The sequence below is a fragment of the Nipponia nippon genome, unplaced genomic scaffold, assembly GCF_047370975.1.
Source record: "Nipponia nippon isolate SJK-2023a ecotype South Korea unplaced genomic scaffold, ASM4737097v1 scaffold_25, whole genome shotgun sequence".
Lineage (NCBI taxonomy): Eukaryota > Metazoa > Chordata > Aves > Pelecaniformes > Threskiornithidae > Nipponia > Nipponia nippon.
Genome location: NW_028262342.1, coordinates 2,024,358 through 2,047,516, shown reverse-complemented (window position 1 = coordinate 2,047,516; position 23,159 = coordinate 2,024,358). Strand labels below are relative to the sequence as shown.

The 23,159-nt window shown below is 51.8% G+C and overlaps 1 protein-coding gene across 5 annotated transcripts; it reads right to left on the bottom strand.

The window, feature by feature from the left end:
• Window positions 1–24: 24 nt before the first annotated feature.
• RBM15 (RNA binding motif protein 15) lies at window positions 25–17,624 on the bottom strand. 5 transcript variants are annotated; one of them, XR_015705685.1, is made up of 4 exons: window positions 14,589–17,624; window positions 8,447–10,101; window positions 2,168–2,285; window positions 25–450 (listed from the first exon to the last, which is right to left on the bottom strand). XR_015705685.1 is itself a non-coding variant. In XM_009471564.2 (1 exon), exon 1 carries the CDS (start codon window positions 17,525–17,527, stop codon window positions 14,654–14,656), a length of 2,874 nt encoding a protein of 957 aa, XP_009469839.2. In that variant the 5' UTR covers window positions 17,528–17,624; the 3' UTR covers window positions 13,215–14,653. The 5 variants fall into 5 exon arrangements, 1 of the variants encoding a protein (XP_009469839.2); XR_015705686.1 differs by lacking the exon at window positions 8,447–10,101; XR_015705688.1 differs by lacking the exons at window positions 25–450; window positions 2,168–2,285 and having other exon boundaries at window positions 10,039–10,096.
• Between the last annotated feature and the right edge of the window lie 5,535 nt (window positions 17,625–23,159).

Sequence of the window (23,159 nt, the reverse complement as noted above, 5' to 3'; positions counted from 1 at the left end):
AGCGTAAAGTGTTATTTGATGGGGAAAAATAAGGCCCACGGCCCGGATGGACACTGGCTTCACTCTGAGTTTGCTCCCGAGCCGTGCCTTTCTGTATCTCAGATTTAACCCCGCTGCGTTCAGCCTGAGAGCTCGGTGGCAGAGCCGCCCCTCCAGCTTTCCCAGCCACCGCGAGAGAGCAGAGCTGACTCACCTCTTGGGATAAGGCAGCCAAGGACCTCCAAAGTGCCAAAGCACGGCAGGAGATTTTAGCTTATTCTATTTAGATACCGATAATTAGCCCCGGGGAGGGATGCAAGGACAGAGATGGTACAGAGAGATAAGGATTAAACTTCCATGAGGATACGGAGAACAGCCGGTCCACAAAAACCTCTTTTTCATCGAGAAGGATGCTGCACCGTGGCTGCTCGATCTCCCGGGCACGGTGTTATCTGCCACAGCACAGAGGCCCTGGAAGCAAAACCAATTCTAATTAAAGCTGGTACCACGATACAGCTAACAAAGATCATACCCACCTCTCAGACTCCTCTCCCCTTCTCCCCACCCTCCCAATCACCCAGCGACTCTCTGGGATTTAATTCAGATGGGCAAGATGTAACAGCTGCTTTGACTTTCTTTCCGGTAGTGAGGTTGCAATTTTTTGCATTATCACCAGATATTTGAAATTGTTACATGGATCTGGGATATCATAAGGGTTTTACACGCAACCATCCCAGACACTGGCATTATCCTCCCCCCCTCCCCATTTTTTTTTTTTTTTAATATTAAACCAACAAGAAAGTTGTTTCCCCTATAGAAACACTCCTTTAAACTGTCAAATGGGTTATTTCAAGCACGAAATTAAGCAGTCTATATTTAATAAAAAGCTACAGAACATTACAGCGGTATTAAGGAGCTAAAACATAGCCGCAGGCAAGAAAGTTCCCTCGCGGATAACGGGCCAAATTCCACAGTTACACAACTACACAACACCAAAGAAACTAGGCGTGCTTAAACAAGGGAAAAATTTAGCCTTGAATTTGCAGTGGATGGAGAATAGCCATGCTACAAAGTGGTTAATTTTTCATATGCTGATTCACAGCTGCTCCTCACTCCCGCAGGAATCCGCAGGCAGCAAGCGCTTCAGAAATCGTCCTTTTACACCTTAACCACTGCATCAAACGCAGCACACGATTCAGTTGTACCAGTTAATATCCGTATCCACGAGAGGATCTCTAGCGGGTCATTTTCCGAGCAACCAGAGTTTAAGGATAAGACGACTATTTAAGAAGCGTTTAAGGCACTGGGAGTTTAAGAGGGGTGAGCGGGTATCGTGTAATTTGGCTCAAGCCAGTCCTGCACTAAGCCTTCAGCTGAGACCTTCCATAGCAGGGATGAAGCTTTCATTCGCAAATTTGAGTTTTCACCTCTTGAAACATCATAGTTCATCACTCTCCTACTGAACAAATTAAAGACTCCCAGCAGCACTGGTTTGCTGCTGTAATAGCAACTATCAGGAACACTTGGCTTCAGGTTTTCCAATCCAAAAGCTTAAAAATCCCCTCTTATTCTGCATCTAACACGTATTTGAGCTTAGTAGTGCTTTTCGCTATTAACAGTGTGAGACCCAGCGACCAAAGCAATGCGGGGACGAAGAAGAGCCAACATCCTTGCCCCGCTGCTCTCACTCTACACCATCTACAGCACCTATCCCCACGCTCTAATCTCCTCCCCATAAATAAATCCACTCTGTCCTGCTACATTTTCACCTCTTTTGCCACCAAGAAACGACTTGCAGTGGGATGCCGTGTCCACACCTCCCACCCCATCTGCTCCAACAAATGGGCTCCCTTTAAAAGCTCCAGGTTTTTAAGGAGGAGAGTCCTCCCCTGTCGTCTCCAGAGTAACACATGCCACCAATTCCCTACCCTCATTTAGAAAAATGGGTCTCCCGCGTGCTTGTACCCTCTGTTTCCTTCTGCAAAGGAGCAAACAGCTCCGGAGCTCCCATTTCCCACAGCATCTTACCCCACGGATGGGCACCACCAGCCTTTATTTGCCCCAAAAATAATTCCGCAGGGGCCAGGTACCTCTCTCTAGCCCCGATCACCTCTTGTCTATCAAAAGAGGTTGAGGAAAAGAGTCCCCGTAATAAGAAACTCCTCCCAGCTGCCCTGCACAGTCCTACCATCAGGCTGGGAGGTGGGAGAAGTCTTCAAGCCTTTGTCTTTGCAACGGAGCAGGCTCAGGATAACCTCCGGTGGCCAGATACGCTTCTCTCCTCTCCTCTCCTCTCACGCCTTTTGCTGAGAAGGCAAGCACAGAACAGATGTTTTAGTTCTCCTCGCAGCTCAGAAAACTGAAGACATTCATTTACTTGCAAAATAAACACATGCATTAAAGAAACAAACAGCAACAACGATGGGAACATCTGCCCGGAGGAGGATTTTTCCATCCCATTGAAGTCACCTTGCAAATAACTTCCTAAAACCAGTTTTGCATAGTAAAGAGCATCACGTGCTGTTTGGATAAATGCAAAAGCAGAGTTTGCTGGGACACAAACAAGTTTAAAAGCTGTAATCTCTTTGGTTCACTAGCAAATCCCCTCCGCGCCTGCTCCCTTACCCAACCGCACACTACACATTAGAGAAAATGAGCAGCAATGGCTTAAAATGATCTTTTGCACGGAAAGTGCTTTGCTTAAATGTGGTGCCCTCCCCAGTCCTCCCTCCTGGTCCTGGGAAAGCAGCAGCCCAGCAGCAGAGGACTGCATTCCCTCGTGCTTTCCAGCCCGCCTGGGCCTCTCGAGCATCATCTCTGCACTGGCTCTGTATTGGAAAGAAATTGCTAACAACCTCCTCGAGACCTTTCCGAGAAAATAACGTAACTTGCAATAAATAAAAAAAACCTTGTAAAACTAACGACAACCTCAGCACTCTGTCCCGAGTCACTCGGTGTAACATTTTCCTACCCCAAGCTCATCTTTTGCACGGGCGAGGCCTGGGGTACCGTGCTACGGCAGGATGCGCTGCACTTGTACCTTCATGAGAAACCTGATTTGGAAGCGTTTTACCAAAGATTCCTCGGTTTGAGAACCTTCCTCAAATTCATACCGGGAAGATGACGCAGAGAAACCAAACGCTAAAGATCTTTCCAAAAGATACGGTGCCATGCAGGCGACCAGAGCTCACTGGCAAAGCAGCCGAGCGACAAAAGGCTTTTACAAGAAGCCCAAGGAACCAGCCTCCCATTTTCACTGTACCCCAAAAGAAACCTGGTGCAACACCCCCAAATGCCTTCGAAACAAAGCCCTACTTTCGTTAGATAAAGTTTTCTGAGTACCGATGGACTGTGAGCCTGATTCCTGATTAATTTTAGCACTGCAAGACTAAGAAAGGGAGAAGAAAACATGAACTCGGCTTCTCCTACAAGACATTGCAGCCCACGCTGCTGCAGTTAAGGATTAGTTACTCCTGGGTTTGTTTCATCCAGACAACTTGGCTGCAAGGCTTCCGTCCTTCCTGGGAGTTACAGGGGGGAAAAATGCTTTTCTGTCATCGTTCAGTAATTTATTCCCAGGTATAATCCTGCAAGGCAGCTCCGGGAGCTAAGGCTCTGGCCAAAAAGGGAGCGAGCAGTAACACAAGAGCACCGGGACTTTGCTGCCATCTCAACCATGCCCAGAAGAGCCTGGTCACCCTCCGCAGCCCGTTGGGACCCGCTTGCAGTGCCCGTGCCAGGTATTTCGGCAGGACTGATTTACGGGGTAGGCACCTGCTGGATCTTAATCCTCACTTCCACTGGTTTTTACATAACGCCAGGATAAAAAGCTGCTAAGACTCAGCTCAGGTCTATCAAAGCTACGGAAGTCGGTGCAATCGGAGATCACATCGAGAAGCGCGCTGCGCGAGTCCTTAACTCACACTGGGATTATTTTATATTATTATTTGATACAGCGATCGTACGCCTCTGAGGGCCCCGGCTATCAGGTGCAGGTTCTCCTTCCTCATTCTGTATTTGTGGAAACCTGCTCTGAGGCACTGAAAGTCAGGGTAGACGTTTTAAAACATGGATTTAGCCATTCCTCAGTACACAAAATAAACCTCTCTCCCTGCCTCGCGCTCTCCACGGTCAGCCTCTCTCCTCGGTAAAAAAAGAATCATCTAATAACCAAGGCTGGAACTTTCCCACTGCTCCTCTCAGATGCCGACGACAGATAAACCCAGGCACTAAATACAGAGAAAGTTGACCCTGACGTTTATCGCATAATAAGCGACGATCTTTATCTCGCAATAAAATCCCCTCCAAGGGCTGGGCTGGACTCGTTTCAGCCGTTTCCCCGACGTGCACGACCTCCGGGTGAGCGCGGAGCTGACCTGGAACCACGCAGCCGCTCGGAGGTCTGAGACCAGGGCGAGGGGCAAGAAGTTTTGGGTTTAACCCATCACCTGGGATCCCACCTTGACCCTTTCTTGGCACCTCGGTTGCTTTACACACAAAACCACTGCAAGACTCTCGCCCACGGCAATACTGCGAGAAACACCAGCTTTGTGGGACACTCGTTAACCATGGGGGGGAAGAAAAAAAATCTACATAATTCAGATTTTAAAGGAGAACAAGCGTTTTCATGGCTGTGGCAGGCACAGGTCTGTTTTTTGGGTAGCGGTACACAAGACACCCCAAAGGAGGTGCTCCACCTACCAACGCTCCTGAGGTTTCTGCTTTTTACCTTAAGCCGCAGGAAGAAAGCAAAAAGCAATTTAAAATAAAATAGCTGGGTAAGCATACGACAACACGGCCTTCCAGCAACAGGAAACAAGGCTGTTCTTCCCTCGCCCGACTGTTTGGCAGATACCGCGTGCGGTTTCGGCTGTTTACTTGCCCTTACACACGCTGATAACAGGAACCCTCGGCTTTTTTTATATATATATATATTTTTTTTTTTGGTGCTTGTTTCCCTCCCTGCCTGGAACACGTCCCGCAGCCGCGTTGCAATGCAGAGCGTTATTAGGCTGAAAATTCAGCAAAGCCTGAATTAAAAAGTTTCACTTCCAGCGAGATGAAAGCCTCCACAGGAGGTGAGGAGGGTTTGGGTTTTTTTCTTTTTTTTTAATCCTTAAAGGTAGCATAACGATTTTCATTGAAGTCGATGGGAATTTATCAGCTACTCTAATGAAAAAAAAATTAAAACAGATGTTTGAAAAAACAGAAGTTTTAGCTTTAGCTAAGAGATCCTCACAGAAAAGCTTTCAAGCCTGCGGGAACCACAAAGGAGATGGGAGCTCTTGCTCATGGCCAAGGGCAATTTCAGAAGCAATTCATGGGTCAAAGTCTCCATTTCCAAAGCGATACAGACTTTGCCTCCTAAGTCACCACTGAGCTTTGCAAAACTTTCCCCTACAGATATTTCTCACGTGGGCAAGATAGGGCAAGGATTGCACCCTGGCTCGGGGAGGCAAAGGGTGTCTTTACAACACCCCAGTGACTAATATAATGCCAATAAATTGATTTCCAGCCCTTCAAGCCTTCGGTCAAGCAGGGAAAGGGAGCTACGGCCAAGCCGGCCGAGATAAGGGCGGTTGCAGGGATGGGTTGTCTAGGACCGGGCTGTCCCAGCCTCAACCTCCTGCTGGGATGCAAGTCTGCGTGCAACGAGGAAGAGCAAAGGCACTCGTTAAAAGGTATCTGCCAGCCAGGAATGCGTCCATGCCGATATGCCTTAGTGCAAGAGAAGAAAGCTGGGCTGGCAGATGTGAAACATGAAGTCTTGTATTCATCCACCCAAGAGGAGCAGCACGCGAAAGAACGACGTCCCCTTCCTCGCTGTGCCCTCCCCGCAAGCCTCAACGACAGCGGTTCGGGTGGTCCAAGAGTTCATCCTGCCCTGAACCTCTGCCCAGGCCGGCGATGGCGCTGGGTTCAGAGCTGAAGCACCCGAGGCGGCCAGCCGATGCTGCGGGCAACGACCAAAAGCAATCCCTTGGCCAAGTGGGCTGCAAACACCACCACGGACCACAGGACAGCTCCCCTCGAATGGGAACAAGAGCTTAACAACAACCCTCATGAGACCTCGGTGGCTTCCCTTAATTCAAAATCCTTCTGCACCCGACGTGTGTCCTGAGGCATACCTAAAATGTCTTAATTTTACAGGCTTGAAACGCAGCACTTGCACATGAAAGGAGATACAGACTGACGGATCTAAGTGTTCACTCGCTACAAATGGCAGAAATTACAGGGAAAACTGCCAGGTCGGGGCAGGACACTGGACTGAGTCGTACGCGTTGCTAAAAGTCAGCCTGACCTATCACTGGATCTGGGGACAGGAAATATTGAAGACAGCTAAAAATCTACAGACCGATCTTCATATCCGATTGCAGAACTAGGTATGAAGGTCAAGGCAGGGAGATAAGGAGATGAAATATCCGTTACCCACAATTAACCTACGGCTCATCTGTGGAAGCCGACCACGTGCACACACAACCCATCCCGATCCCGGGACAACGCACACGAGCTCAAACCCCAAAGCATGGGCACAGGAGCCGGGCTGGGAGGTGGCAACTCATTAATTCACAGCAACACCATCATGTTTGACAGCATCCATACCTCCATTTTTCAGCCACATTTAATTAATACATCCCTGGAGCGGGATACAAAGGATTGACAAAATAGCAGACCTTCGTGCCACCACGTACGCATTCTCTGCTCCCGCTCGAAGCACCCCAACTCCATCAGCACGTGAACAAATAGGATGAACACCAGCAGGGTCTTGTTAATCGGCTCCGAGTAACCCATCACACCGAGGCCGGCTGACCGAGTCCTTCAGCAGCTTACCCTGCCTTAAGAGTTCACTTCACCCAGTTCTCAAGCCAGCTATAATTAAACTCAGGCGCACAGCTACTAGACAATAACCGAAGGAGACCCAATAGCAATCACAAAGCCATCAGCCCGAGATACTTTCCACTTCTCTCCCCGGCCTTTCTGCAGACGCCTTGCCTGATCGACTCGCACTAAAAACCAGGACACATGGTGAGAGCATATCCTCAAAGAGCATTTGCCATTTCATAGTAAACGAGCAGCACGAGGCGAACATAAGCTTGTTATTAGCGAGGAGCAGAATCTGGGCCATCTGATGTTTTAAACTTACTTATTAATTCAGCTGCGGCTGGTAAAAGCACAATTCTAAAAAAAGTGTGAATTCAAATAACCGGTTCCCCATCTAATCCACTTGCATCGCTTTCTACTGCGGTGCAGTTAATTAAATGGTTCTCTTTACAAATCCACTTTCCCCAGAAGTCTCATTAGCCAAATTAATATGATGCATATAGAGCACTTAACCCTTCAAAGAGACTAGTTTTAACAAAAGCCCGGCTTTACCTGGCAGCTGAAGCATCCCTCTAACCAACCGAGAAGGCAGAGGGGCAGACCCAGCACACAAAAAACAACTCGCTAGCACAGAGCAACCATAGGAGAATCATCCCACACCACACCCCACGATACCTCCAAGTCTCCGGAATAAATACATAATGTAAAGGAGAGTGGGAACAATCTCCCGGTTAAATACACAGTGAAATCCGAGTCAGAGAGGCAGACCTCTTCTGGAACAGCCACCGACGGCCCCGTTTGCCGCAATGCAACGCGTCAAAGCATACCCAAGAAGCGGGAGAGTGCCCAACCCCTGAAACACATGCCCGGTTACCCGAGCGGCTAGCCAGCTCACCAAAAACACCTCCTTTCTTTGGGTTACGCTACCAGATCACTCATCTCCTGTTGGCATCAACCACCCGGCCGAGTTAAAGAGGTTGCAACATGCCTCCCGGTATTACTACCGGCCCCAAACCTTCTGTACAACACTTCAAATTAAACCAGATTCAGAGGTCATATCTCAACAGAACATGAAATACATTGCAAAAATACGAATTTTCACTACAAACACCAACTTCTGGAAGAAAAGGCATCTCAAGAGTCTCCCCTCCCCGCTTCCCTCCCCTCGTTACCAGCAAAATCTGCAATCGCTCCCATTTCCAATAAACAGCTTAATTTAAACACTTACACCAGCATCCCATAAACACATCGATAGCTTTGCCTAATCATTGGCTTGGCTTTCCGTATCAACATATACAAATTATAAATAGCATTCTGGGTTAAAGCAGTGTTAATTCAAGCAGTTCATAAAGTCAAAATAACAGCTCTATCTCGCCAAGCTTTAGGTTTATCCACACGGCATCTTGCCCCAGGTGGACAGAGAAACCTCACGTTCGTTAACCCCCAAAGCAAACACAGAAGCTACATCGAAGAGCTCCTTCCTTCGCTCCCATCCCCAGAGCGGATGGCGCAGCGCGTTGACCGAAGCAAACACGTTAGTAAAAGTTAGTAGGCTGGAGAACCAAGAAAAAAAAAAAAAAAAGGCGAACAACAAAATCATCTTCTTTTACATTACAATTCAGTTTAACCTCTTAAACCCCCTTACCTGTCTCAGGGATTTACACAGCTCTTTGCCCCAGGAACAGACACCTTGCAGAGCACAACCACGGCATCCTTTTGTTGAAAGGCACCTGCAGCCTAGCAATGATCCTGCCTGGCTGCAGGACAGCACTAGGTTCGTTATCCACGGGAGGTTAAAGTATGTCAAGGCAATCAGGGCAAGCTTGCATTTCAAGGTGTCTTCATCTGCATGTCACATTAATTCTAACAGACCGGCAAGCATAACACGAGAGGTTTCTGAAGCCAACGATGCAGCAGTGTTAGCTTCCTCTTGATGTCTGCGGTTGTCAAATGCGCCCCGAAGTCTCCTGCAGCAAACATGGAGTTGTACTCCTGCACTGGAACGGCCTTCCACAGCTCAGGAGCCCCCAATACAGGAGAACGCAGCAACTACAGCACACAACATTTTCAGGCCGCCTCCATTTTTTCCTCTCACCATCTGTACTACACAGTGAGGCGACTGCAAGCGAACATGCAGTCGTACCTGGGACGCGATCAGGGTGCATGCACATCCGAGGCGTGTGGAACCATTTGCTTCAAAACCGGTCAAAATAAGGCACTGAGACACCAACGCAAAGGTTTTAAATTACCGACTCTAGCTCTCAGGAACTCTTCATCCATTCAGCACTAAACCCATCACTGCATAACTGCTGAAAAGCCCCTGGAGATGGAGGAGCGCCTCGCGTATGTCAGGAAAGGCTTTATTAACATCATTTAAACACTTTTAAGGACTCATTTCTCTTTTTCTTTTGGCAATTTGGTGCAAAGGTTTACGTGCAAGATTCAAAGCAATTTCAAACTTTTTCTTCAAAATTAAAAAAAAAAAAAAATCAAAACTAAAGCCAAACATGTTGGGTGAACGAAACAAATCAGAAACTTAAAATTCAGGAACTCCAGCTCTTCAAACCAGCGAAGCCCCAGACTTGTACACCGTTCTGAGACGCAGGGTGGTGCTTCCCTGCTTCTTGCATGCCAGCATCAGCACCGCTTCCTCGTCAAGGTGAGGAGTAAAGCAGCAAGTGACCCCCTTTTTCACTGCAACCAAAGGGGGTGCCACAGCAAGACAATCAACTAGATTTCTTCCGATTCGGTACACCAGGCTGGTCAACGCGAAAAGTGTCGGTCTCCCTGCTTCTTGCTCAAGACCCACAACTATCAGATCAAACATTGAGCAGCAGCAGCAAGTAACCCCTCCGCTGCAAACAAAGGGGTCAAACGTTTGTCGTCAATTCACTTCCAGGCAGAAAAACCATTTTCCTCAAAAGAAACAATTTATTTAGAATGAAACAAAATCAGCTCAACTGTGAGCGCATGTTTGAGTGACAGCTACTTTTAAGCTGTGTGAGCCATAAAAAGGGTATTCCTTTACTTTTCCAGCAATCTTGTGTACACAGCACAAAGCAAAGAGGTCATTTTTTTTTTTCCACTTAAAACACGGGCATTGGCATCACAATAGCAGATACACAACTTTTTTTTTTTTTTTAAAGCTGCCATTTTAGTAAAATGCACAAATACTAAACAGATAAGCTTTCTTCCATCAAGAGGCCCATGTAAATTCCACACAAGCCACAGCTTCTCTTCCCAAAGGTCCATTAGAGCTTGGTATCCCATGCGGTTGTCTTCTGCAGTCCACCAGCTTTGCTTGCAGGAGGAAAGAAAATGTTATTTCAATACAAACGTATACAACAGATTTTTTTTTTTCCCCCTCCCTACATTATACAGATGAACATAAAGAGCTACAAGGCCTTTCTGAATATTCTACTTGGACTTCAAAAAGCACCAATACCACCCACGGGCACAAAACCTTGAAATGAAGTCACCTTCTATGTATAGATGCATAACAAGTAGTGCAGGGCTTCTTTTTGGACCAAGGTTAAACTAGGCTTACAGTACTGATGATTATTCAACTTTCAGCAACAGTTAATGGGACACATCCAAATAATTAACCATGAGAAAAACCAACCGAATTCTTGGAAATTCGGTTGACTTTCCTCGAAGAATATTTCCTGAAGGCAACTCATCAACAAAAATATGAAATGTAGTGTTACAAGTTTCTCTTTTGTTCTCATTTTGCTGCGTAAGTCTAACAGCAGACAACTCCAATATTAAAGAAAAGGTCAAATCAAAGACACACCTCGTATAATTTAAAATTGTTACTATTCAAGTAATATTTCTCATCCATCATTTTCACACAATCAAAACTGCATGAAGTTGAATATTCAATTAACCATTCTCTGAACCATACGGTCTGCTTTAAGCCTAATACAAAAATCATCTCATCATTCAGTTTATAAATCATTGGAATATCTGTCCTTCGGTGCTATCTGCAGAAAGTAATAAAGGGGGAGACAAAGGGGAAAGAACCCCAAAAGCTCTATAGTCGCACGGCAATAATTTCTTCCGCTCTCGTTTCTGTTCAACAGGCATACAGCAGACTCCCCGGGAGCACTGCCCTCAACACTGTTTTTCTTAAAGCCAGGAACCACGATTTTCCAAGCCATTTTTCCCTGAGTCCTCAGAGTTTTTGAACCTGTCTTCACAATTTTGACTCACTCCTCCTCCCCATTAATACTTAAGGCCTCTCACCTCAGTTACCATCAACCAGATGGTTCCCCAACCAATGCAAGAAATCTAAAAGTCTCCTCTCCGCCCTCCACAGGGGGCTGAGCAAGTTGTCACCAAACCATTTCAATCCTTTAACATCCTTGTGAATAAAAAATAAAAGAAAGAGGGTAAGATTTGTCTGCCTGGCACGTAACGCCCTCCTCTCTCTACAATGCTTACAAGGATGCGTCGGTATTTGTAATCCAGGAGTTTGAAACCTCTGGAGTTGAGGGTAAGCTCAGCGTTCGCGCCGCGGTCCCAGTGAACGGCAGACGGGTCACTAGATGGGAGCAAACAAAGCCACTGGCCAGCAGCCAAGGAAGTTGCATAAAGTTTCCAATTAAAAAAAAAAAAAAAACAACCAACAAAACAAACAAGATCTTAAACAAAAGTATGAGTCATTTGAGGTTCTTTCCCCAAAGGATAAAGCACAACTATGAAATGATTCGGGAAAAGGACATCCTTTTTCCACGCTAATTCAACCAACTAATGAAATATAGGAACATCAGCTGTACACAACGTCAGATGAAATACTGAGCTCTCGCTAGAGCGACATAATGCCAAACACAACGAGAGAGCTAAAGCCTGCTACATCTGTTTTGCTCTATACCACAGAAGTGGTATTCCACACGGACTTCTACTCGCGTTCAGCCCTGGCCAAGACGAATTTTAGTGGACAGTTACTCCAATGGTGCGCGCTTCAGAGCCTAAGAGAAAAGCACAGCCGACCGAGCTGTACCAGCCTGGATGGCAGCACGGGAACTTAAGTGCCGGCAAAAAAACCCAACGTTGCCAGTCAACTATGTTTTGACATTAAGAACCCTCAAAGGGTGTTAAAATCCTTGCTTACAAAACAGAGCAGCAACCACAAATAAACCAGATTTAAAGAAGCAGGTACTCCATTAAATAAGGAACCAGAAAACCTGGAGTCAAACGCAGCCTCGCCTGTTCCTTATTACCCTCCAGCGCAGCAGAATTTTGACTCATAAAAGCCCGTGGCCGGTAGAACCACCGCTATTTTACAACGAAAAATGGAAGTGCACCTAGGATGCTCTTTCCAAAAGGGTTCCCACACTGAGTTTGCTTTGACAAGCTATATTGACCCCAAGTTTTACAGGTTTTAAAAACAGGTGCCTACTGCGTATCAGCATAACACTGTTCTCAGCAAGTTTAAGTGTTGAACACAAACGTTAGTGCTTCTTTTTTTTTTTTTTTTTTGGTTTAGGGCAGATTTGAATTCCCAGCGGTTCAAGTTTCTTTCCTTTAAAACTCTGCGCTTGCACGTGACTCCCGTCAGATGCAACGAGAAAACTCACTCGAAATGCAAGCGGCGCTTCGGGTGAGGTAGCAGCCGCGCTGATTACCTGCTGACACACAACAGACACCTGCGAGAATTAAAACAGACATTCTTTGCAATAAGTGGTAAATAGGTTGTATCTTCTAAAACACATAGTTATTTGCGTTATCGGTGTCATTTCGAAAAATTCTCATTGTTAATAGTAAGATGAACAGCTGAATTCTGCCATCTATTACATTCACGCTGAAGGCCAACAACCCAGAAATCCTGGGTTTTACCCTCAAACATTTAAGAGCATTAAATGAGGCTTCTAAGTTTCCATTTAGAAAGAAAAGTAGCTATAAAACCAAAACCTGTTTTCAAGGTATGCTGCCACATTCAAGTTCTCAGTTCACCGCGATGCTTGGGTTACTACGTCTACTCATTCCGGTCAGATAAAGGAAATCAAAGCCCAATTAACCAAAGCACTCTCTGACGAGTGGTTCAGTAAAGCGGTATTACAGAAATTCATATTTTTGTGACAGTGAATCTTAAGCAAGTACAGTCACACTTCAGAGCTGCCGTGCCCATGAAATACATTCAAGACATTTCCTCCTTCATCTGCTATTCCGCATTTTGAACTCAATTTTTGCATCGTGCAAGTTGAAACAAAAATCAACTTGTCCCCGTATCGATTGCCCAAGGCATACAGCGGAGGATCGACGGAGTGAAGCAGCATCGCTCTTACATTGCCCAAGTCTCTGAAAACGTGGCTAAGTGCAAGGCTACATTCTGGGTTTAAGTGCAAGATTACGTTTGGGGGGGCTGTAAATAGATACAGTCAGATTCACACTTCAGTTTAGAAGCTAGCTGCAACATCCTTTCGGTTGTTAAACAAAACAACAGGGATTTAGATCCCTTCTTCCCTCCTAAATGCCTGTATTAGCAAGGTGGCCGAGACAGCTGGAGAAAAGTGCCCGATCAGCGGGGAAAAAACGTAAGAGAATGCGAACTAAGTTCTTTGAGAAAAAGCAAACTGTTTCCTCCTAGAATCACAGGAACAAGAGCTCAAACCTCAGCATCTTGGCGTACTTCTACTACTTCTCCGAGATGCTAAAAACACTTTACTCCAGATGCCTGTAAAATGATAAACCTCATGTAATGCCCACTGTACTGTACCTGAAAAGTCCCTAGCAGACAGCAGTTTCTTGCTATTAACAAAGAGGTAAAATGTTAATGAGAACTTTTATGTAATTAAATTATCACAGAATTAAAACCATCTCTGGAGAGAAGCACACTTGCTCAGAGTTTGCACTGTGGAACCAGACCCCCACTGTACCTGCAACTCCTTGAAAAAAGGCAGTAAAAACAAAAAACCACAATATAACTAAAGTTATTCTTAAAGCACCTCCTTGTTTCTTGCATACCAGAGTAAGCACAAGACATTCATGGTTTGTAACAAAGTCCTCAGCTATTTACCGAACATTGTCACTGCTACAAACCCAAAGTGCATATATGGGATACAACAGAACTCAGAGAAATAGGAGAAATACACCTGTTAAAAAAAGCATACTTTCAGTGCATGCATTTTGAGGGGCTGGATGAAATTATCAAACACCCAATAAAGGAATTAAATGTTCTGCAGTGTACCCGAGAGCAGGTGCTGGTCACCTGAAAGACATCAACCTTGAGCCATGCAACTCAAAGGGAAACCGTTCAGGCTCCTGAGGAAAGGGATCACGCGTGCCAAAGGGCCGCTGGCCTGAGGCCATCGCGGAATTTCAAGGACTCGAAAAAAATGAGTTGACACCAGTCCACTAGCAAGTATGTGGTTTTCCATTTAAACTACTGAGTGCTTTAAATCTGGTCTTTTAGGTTTGTAACTCTATCGAGGATGAACTATTGAACTTGCTTTAAAATACATGAAATGAAAAAAGGACACGAATCAAAATTAAGAAGATGGGAGCTTGTTCTTTCCCCCCCCTCCCCCAGTTTTTGTTTTTCCTTTTTTTTTTTTTTTCCTTTTTTTTTTTTTTTTTGTAAATCAAAGCAGGCCTAGCCTCCCTGCTATCCCCACTGAGAGGGGATTCTCAAAATATCCTATTCACGCTAACGGCTAACCAACCTTTCTGGCTTCTAACTTTATAGAAAAATGTAGTAACAGAAAAGCGGGCAGGGAAAGTCACCTACAAACGAAGATCTAATTTAAAATAATGACAGGGCTGGCTAAGGCTGTATCCCATAGCACCTGGCACACGCTGGAGGGGCTGTGTGGAGGAGTAGGCAGGGTTGGGTACAGAGAACACGAGGGCCTTAGGACGCCCCACGGACAATGATCATGACCAGATAGTCGTCCTCTGATTTGGCCAGCGCCTTGGCCGTGGAGTCCAGGAATTGCTGAGAGAAATCGCAGGGCGGAAAGGCGTGCAGGACCCCGCTGTTCTCCTTGTCTTTGTTACCCCCCACAGGGAGGCTGATCACCCCAGCAGCCTGCTTTTGCTTTAGATAGGACACCAGATTCCTGAGTGGCCTCTGGGTGGAGGTGGTGGCGGCCTCGGCAGCTCCGGCTGCGGAGCGGTTGTCTGATGCGCCAGGCACAGCCAAAAGGATGGCGTAGCCGTTGGGACCCGCCACTTTGATGCGACGATTGACCTCATCCAGCTTGGGCTGGTCCAGACGAAGACGTTGGGTGATCTTGAGCTGAGCTACTTTCCCACCCGTCGCTCCCTCCACCAGGAGACTGCTGGCAACACCGAGGTCCCCCTGAAGCAGATGCATATTGGACGGGAAGTTGCTGTTCTTCAGCAGAAGCATCCCCTGCCAAGCCAAGCACAGCTTGGGGGCTCCCCCGGCCTGCGACGCTCCATCCTGCTGCTGTTTCTGAGGAGGAGGTTTGAGGCGGTAGCCTCCGCCGCCTCCTTCCGTAGCGCGCTCATCCTTTTTGGCTGGACTTTTGCACTCCTGCGCGGCGGCCGCCGCAGAAGCACGATGCTTCCGCTCCCGTTCGGCGGAATTCTTGCGGTCACGCTTTTCGTTCTGACCCCGCTCCAGGCTGCCCCTGCGCGATTCCCGGACAGGCGAGGGCCGCTCCAAGAGGAGCAAGCGGGAGGACGTGCGCTCAGGGTCACTACTGTAACGCTCCCTCCCTCCAAGGAGCTCGGGGCTGCGGTCCGGTGGAGAGGTTGTGGCTAAACAGTGACGCTTCCGGGAAGAAGAAGAGCGCTCACTGTCTGGAGAGCGGTCCAAGTGCCGGCCTCCATCCTCCGCCAGTCTCCGTTTCCTAGGCTGATCCCTACTACTACTGCCCAATTCCCTCTCCCCTCGGTCCCGCTCCAAGGACCAACCATCCCGGCGGCGCTCCAGGCTTTCCAGTGGGTCATAGGCAGCTGCCCGATTACTCCTATCCCGTACAGGGGGTGGGGGTGGCACCCACTCTGTCTCAGGATAAAGGTCTCTGTCGCGGTCTCTATAGAGTAACGGTGGCGTCCTGTCCCGGGCCCCCCGAAGAGGATCAGGCGGGGCTCCCCGGTGAGCCCCAAAAGCAGCCGCCTCCGCCACAAGCTCGTAATGAGCAGGGGGTGGCAAGGGCAGAGGCTGCAGGTAGGGCTGCTGGTACCGATGCTCAGTGTCAGCAAAGTCTACGCGGAGCCGGCGATCTGGCCCACCCAAGGGAAACCCACGCATGTGGGTGCACGCTGCCTGCGCCGCATCCAAGCTCTCATACTGGATATAGGCCCAGGAATCGCCTTTGCGGTAATCGATAGTGCGAATGGTGCCAAACCGATCAAACTCCCTGGCCAGGGCGGCGAGGGGCACCCAGGGCCCAAGGCCACCCACCCAGAGCCTGGTAGTTGGAGTGGCTTTACCATACCCAATCTTGATGGGGTTGCGCAGAAGCACCTTTCCCGACATGGCCAGCTTGGCCCGGTGCGCCATGTCCAGATTTTCAAATTTGAGAAAACCATACGTGCTGGTCTGCCCGCGCCCCGGCCTTTTGATGTCCACCTCGGTGATGACCCCAAAACGGTCAAAAGCTCGCCGTAAATCTGACTCGCTCACGGTGATGTCCAGGTTGCCCAGGAACAACGTGCGGTTGGCTCTCTGGTCATCCTCGGGGCTGATCTCCTCCTCACCGGCAGCTCCAGCACCCCCTCCTCCTCCACGAAAACCCCCAGCAGCCGCCACACCGGCCACCCGCTCCAGCCCGTAGGCCGGCCGCACTCGTGCTTCATAGAAACCCCCGTAGTCCCTCTCCCTCTCCAACTCCCTGGGCAGAGGGGGCGGAGGCGGCAAGCGGCCCAGGGCGAGCTGCTGCAGCCGGTAGTCTCGATAACCCAAGGCCCCGCCGCTACCGGCGGGTGACAGGGCCCGCTGCGTCGCCCCAGCCGGAGGGTGCCGCACGGCCGCCGCCGCCGCGGCCGCCACCCCTACGGCTGCCGTGCCGTAGGGAGACTCCTTGTCCAGCAGCGCTGGGGAACGGCTGCTGCGTCGTCGGCTGCTCCCTCCGCCGCCCCCGACGTAGACGGCCTCGATTTTCAGCGGGCGGTCGTAGAGCACGAGGCGGCCGCGGGCGTGCTTGGCGGCACGGGCGTCCTCGGGCCGGCGGAAGTTGACAAAGGCCACGCGTTCGTCGGCAGCGCCGGTACCGGGCGGGAGGCGGCTGATTTTGACGCTCACGTCTCCGAAGCGCTTGAACTCGTGGAAGAGCCCGTCCTCCACCGCCTCGTCGCTCAGCGCCGAGCCCAGCTCGCTGATCTTCAGCGTCTTGTACTCCCCGCCGCCGCCCGACTCCGAGGAGGAGGAGGACGGGGCCGCTGCCGGCGCCCGGGACTCACCCCCACCGCCGCGGCTGCTGCTGCTCCGCGACGCCTCCGCGGTTTTGCCGCTGCCGCCGCCGTAGCCGTGCCGGCTGCCCCCGCCGCCCGCCGCCGCCGCCCCGGCCTCGTACTCTCGGCTACCGGCGCGGCCGGCCTTGTCCGGGTGCGGGCCGCGCCGGCTGCTCCCGCTGTTGCTCTCGTTGGAGGCCGCCGCCGCTTTCCCGCCGCTGCCGTTGGAGCCGCCGGAGCCGCTCGGCTTCTTGCTGCTCCGCTCGCCCCGCGCCGACGAGGAGGAGGACGCCGAGTCCTCGCCGCCCCCGCCGCCCCGCGAACGCTTGGCTTTGGCCGGCGAACGCTCCTTGCCCTTCATGGCGGCGGGCGGTGGGGCCCCCTCCCGCCCCCGGCCCTGCTCCCGCCGGCGGCCTCACCGACTGACTGACCGCCGCGCTCACGCACCCGCCGCCATCTTGGAAGCCGCGGCGGCAGCGAGCCCCGCCCACTCGGCGTCCATTGGCCGCCGGGCGCCGGCCCGCCGCCCTCGTTGGCCGCCGAGCGCGTCACCCCCACCCCCTGGCCCCCGCCGGGCGGAAGGCCCGCCCATTCCCCCTCTCTGCCCTTTCCGATTGGCTCGGCGGGCCGTCCTTCCGCCGGCCGGCCTCGCGCGCCCGCGAGGAGGGGGCGGGAAGAGCCGCCCCGCCCACTCCTTCCCGCCCCGCTCGCTCATTGGACGGTTAGAAAGGGCGCGGCCTTCTGATTGGGCTCACCCCGTATCAATCGCAGCAGTCCAACCATGGGAGGACTTCCCCTGCTCATTGGCCATTGGGCCGGACTTTTTGCCTCCTTCTGATTGGCTCTCTTCCCTGCCAGTTATAATGGTCCTGCTGCGGCCCCGCCCCGCCCTTCCCCATTGGCCGCTCGCTTAGACGCGGGTTCCCATCGTCCCTCTCAAATTCTCGCGAGCTGCTCTTTCCCCGCCCCCTTTCCTCATTGGTCACTGGTAAACTTTCCTGCGCTGCTCTGATTGGCTGAAGTCTACGCCGCTCCCGAAGAAGCGCGGGCTGCTGCCCAAGCTCCGCTCTTCGGTTTTCATTGGGCGAGAAAATTCTCCCCAGGCATCTGATTGGGTGCAGCCAGATAGCTTGCTGTAGGCTAAAGCGGAAATCAGTCACGCTTGCTCTGACTCTGATTGGTCGCAGCGGGGAAGAGGGCGGTTTCCCGGCGGAGTTCTCCGTGCGGCCGCGGCTGAGAGCTCAGACCGCGCCGGGCTGCGGCGCGGAGCAGAGGAGGGTGGGGGTGGTGGTTTTCGCGCGTCTCCTCAGCCCGTAGGGACGCGCAGGCAGCCGGGGGATCAACGCCACCGGGGTGGTCTGGGGCTCAGCTTCACCGGAGGGGGAAAGGAGAGAGCGTTCAAGCGGGGCGCGACAGCTCGGCCTCCGGTCAGCGCCTGCTCTGCCCTCCGCCCGGTTCCCTGTGCGTGTCCGCACCAGGAGATACACCGAGACCCCTCCTGCGGCTGCGGCAGCCCCGCAGGTCTCGGGGGGGGGCCGGCCCTCCCCTCCTGGGTGTCGGAGCCTGGAGAGGGCGGCAGGGAGCAGGCCCGGGGACCGTCCGACTGTCACGGTCACGCCTCGGCCTGTCACCGCCCCACTCGAGGCGTTCAAACCATTTGCAATATTCCCTGTTTAAAGCATCACAGAAAACACGACTTATGCTGATACATTGTCACGTTTGTCAGCGTTCTCATCTTCCACGCGGGAGCTGGAGCTCAAGAGGTGGCGAGGGATGGGAAGGACCAGCTTTGCTTTGGGTCTGCCTCTGAGGCAAAGGGGTCGGAGCTGCTGCAACCTCCAGGCCCGGGAAACCCAGTCCCCGTCGAACAGAAGCAGCTCTAATCGCGTACCATCACGTGAGGATCCGGCTGGGCCCCTGCGCTCCTGCCCTGCCGGTGCGCAGGGCAGAAGGGAGAAAGAAAGGTTCGAAGGCTGAGAAAGCTGTGGGAGGGGTGGACTCCGCCATCCTGCCATCCCATAAATCCCAGGGGTGGACTCCGCCAACCCCTGCATCCTGCCATCCCATAAATCATCCCTAATTCCGCACCACCAGGGCTGCGCTGGAGAATTATCCGTTCGTTAGTCGTCTTTGCCATCGAAACGCATCGCGATCCGGCAGGACCTGAGGAGGGGAAAAAAAAAAAAAAAAAACAAACCAAACCTGCAACCACACTGCAGTAGGAAGAACTTCATTTAAGCCAGCGATGCTACGGCCCCCTCGAGCCATGTTTTATAATCACAGCCTAAGTGGTTTGAAATAAGGAGAGCAGAAAGCACAATGTTCCCTCGCCATGCCTCTGAGTGAAATGTCCTCGCATCTCTGTGTCACCCCATGGAAATAAGATCGCTCCCCAGGAACGTCTTAATCCCACAGAGGGAGAATTAAATCACATTTTTTAATAGCGGTCCATTAGACTGCATTTCTCCCTGTCATATCATCTCCTTCTGACAGAGATGGTACACAGAGGCTCCCAAAACTGTGGGTAGGTTTTCAGTGGTGGGTAAATAGCTGATGTCTAAATATAGGCCTAGGAGTGATAGAAATTGTGTTGGAAATATATGTTGAGCTTCTGAAAATGAGATCCTCCTATGTAACAACACTGAGTTAACCTAACGGGCGTAGCGGAGGCAGAGCCGCAATGGTACCGGAGCTCGGCTCATGTGGATATAATTATCGTAAAGTATCTGAAAGGCAGATAAATGAGATGGATGCAGAGTGTCCAGATGAAGGGATGCAAAGGTATGTGAGGGAGGGGCGGCAGCACCGGCGCGGAGGAGACGTGGAGTCTGTCAGACAGCCTTATCGCAGCCGCTGCTCTTGTCTGGGTCGAGCCGCTTTCCTGGGGAGACACCACTGAAGGATAAAGCTTGGGCTTTTATTTTTTTTTTTCCCTTCTCTTCCCCTAAAAAAATGGCTATTCTGTCGAGGTGTTACCATTTTACAGAAATATCTCACTTCCAGGGCCAGGGTTGCGAGAAAGGTTTCTGGAGGCTGGGATGGGATGGATTGAGGAAGGAGACCTGGCCCACAGCGTGCTTTGGGGAGCAGAATATCCCAGTTTACAATAAAATAAAGCATCATTTTAGTCTGGATCCCATGCAGATACCCCTCCCCGCCAGCTCCCCTCCTGCACATCCCGTGGCATCTGTCAGAGCATCAGAGGAGCTGAGGAATCACTCCTCAGCTAGGTAAGATAAAACTGCGGGGAAAACCCTATTTTGCCATATTTCAGCTTCGTCTTTGAGGTTACATCTGGTAAAACAGCTCCACCGGCTCCACGCATCGCTTTAAACAGCTAGTTGGAGCGACCGTCTATCTGCCAAGGTCCTCACCGCTTCCTCCTGCTGCCTCGGCTTGGGAGAGGAACGCAGAAATTAAAATTCCTCCGCTGATGAGTCACGGTTTAAAAGACACCTTGGGGGAGCGCTGGGCCACATCACGGCAGGGCCGGGCCCTCCTGACGGACGTTTAATCTGATTTCGGTCCTCCTGACCCGCTCCTTCCTCCTGGACTCTTCTCCTCCCGGATTTTTCCACCTCCACGTCAGTCACCGCTGACGTGGATCTCTCCAGCGGCACCGGTGCGTTTTGGAGCGGGTTTTGGCACCGGGAAGAGGCAACGCAGCACCTGAAACCAGCCCTGGAGAGGAGGACGCTTTGTCAGGCCGTGAGAAAGGACCCGGCGTAAGCAGGAATCTCCCCCGGGGCCCAGGCTAGATAAAGAGCGCTCTGTCTGCGCTTATATATGTGTGTATGAATAATTAAGGTGCCAGATGGCCCTTGAGCCCCTGGTCTAGGTATAAACCTCTAATTACATTTGGTGTCCATGGGAGTCGGGTATCCAGGTCCCTCTGCGGAGCTGGGCTCATCCCGGAGGATACTTGGGTGTTGCGGAACCACAGAAACTTGCTGTTTTCCTGCAAAAATCTTTCTCTAAGGGTTTAACTTTCTTTTTAAAACCTGTCTGGAGATGATCGCAGAGGAACGGGTCGGTCTGATGGAGGAGGAGAAGCAAAGAGAGCTCCCTGGCAGGATCCCGAGCCCCCGCTCGGAGCCCCGCTGAGCCACATGGGTAGAAGACTTGCGAGCATCTCGACTGAGGAGGCGTTTGCAGTTTTGCATTCAGAGGAGCTGCCTTTCATCCTGGAGGTGCGCTTGTATCCCAGCTGGCCATTAGAGATGTCGAAATACATTAGCTTCACTTAGGCGAGGCCGCAAGAGCCCTCCCGGGAGCGGAGCTGCCAGCCCAGAAGCGAGCTGTCGCGCACTCTGACCCGGCGAGGAGGCGAAAGCTTTCCCCGAACGGTGGCTGCAATTCTCGTGACGATCTCCGCAGCGGCCCAGACCTCGCCTCAGCCAGCAGAAGAAAACTGGAGACCATCCACCCTGCGGGATGCCGGTGAGGTTTGGCAACGAACCACGAGGCAGCTCCCTGTACCTCGAGGAAAGCCGGGAGAGAGCGGATTTCTTCCTGCAGCCGGGAAAGCTGTGTCTGGCGCTCACTGGCAGCCTCGCGGGGAGACGGGGTCAAGTTCAAGACTCCTCACCCTGCCCCGTGCCTGATTTCACCGCTGCCTAAAGCCCGGCTCCCTTCACCGTGGTCCAGCTCTGCTCAGCACCGTCCCCGAGGGCTTTGGGGACAGATTTTGCAGCGGTTTCTCCTCGGAGCATCCTCCCAACCAGCAGCCCCAGGCACCCCGCTCTCCCCAGCCTCCTGCCCCATGCCCCAGCGCTCTGCCCGCTCCTGCCCGGCAGGCAGAGCAGGCAGCCCCTGCCTGTCCCGCTGCCGGCAGAGGGCAACGGCAGCCCATGAATTGCCAGGGCCTGATCCGGCCCCGCTGCCGCAGCCCTGCCCGGGGCTGGCCGCAGGAGCTGGGCCCTCTGCCCTGGCGCAGCCCCTCCTAACCCCCCTCCGCTCCCTTTTCTTCTCCATTTCATTTCTTTTCCTCCGCTGCATGGGGAGTGCTGGAGTTTAATAAGTAATGAAGGAATTTATGAAGCCATTAGCACAGTAATTGTTCGCTTTCCACCTAATATTCAGAGATTAATGGAGAGGGAAAAATAAACCCCCAAAGTATAGAGAGGATTAAGGCGGGATCGGGGATCCAGGATCACACTGCAGGGCCACATCCTTCACCGAAGCCCTGTGTCCTGCGGATGGCTGGTGCACGGACATGAATCTATGATTACAAAGATTTGATCGCCCAGGGACCCTCCGCGCTCTCAGCCTCCTGCCCTTTCCAGTCCCCAGCTTCCCGCCCCGGGACTCGCCGAGGACGGCCCCGCTCAGGCCAGCGACGTCCGTACGGGATGGAGGCACCTGATTTTGGGCGCCCAAGCCCCGTCTCTCCTGGCAGGGCCCCACGGCTCCTCCTGCGGAGATGCAGCCCAAGGAAGCCAAGCAGCGCCCTGGGACACTGCGTACGTCCACGGGCTTCAGGTGGTTTGGCTCAGGTCCGTCTCCGGTCCATCTGCCCCCTGCAAGCTGGTGCCTTTGCCTTCCAGTCGCTGCCTGCCCTCAGAGGAGCCCGGTTTTACATCCTGCTCCACTCAGAGACCCTTCCACCGAGAGGCAGCAATCTGGACCGTCGTCACGCTGTGCCTCGGTTCTGCTCTCTGAGAGCGGGGAGGAAAACGAAGCCGTCCTGCCGGGGAGGAGCAGCACGGCCCAGAAGGACTCGGCCCTGCTGCGCTCACGCCGAGCAGAGACGAGACCCACCACGATCCCGGCAGGCAGGCGCCTTTAAACACTGGAGCCTCCGCTCGAGCCACTGCCATGTCACCGCAGGGTGACACGCTGCCACGGCCGGGACATGACAAGCGAGTGCCGCAGCAGCCTCGCACGAGCTGGGTCTTGCTGGGCAGACGGCAAACAGGTGGCAGCTCTGGAGGAGGGGGACCTCACATAACCACGGAGCCCCAGAATGACCCAAACACCCGAGGTGTGGCTTG

Bases quoted from the DNA above. Each gene is read 5' to 3' on its own strand.
- RBM15 (XM_009471564.2), bottom strand. From the start codon at position 17,527: ATGAAGGGCAAGGAGCGTTCGCCGGCCAAAGCCAAGCGTTCGCGGGGC.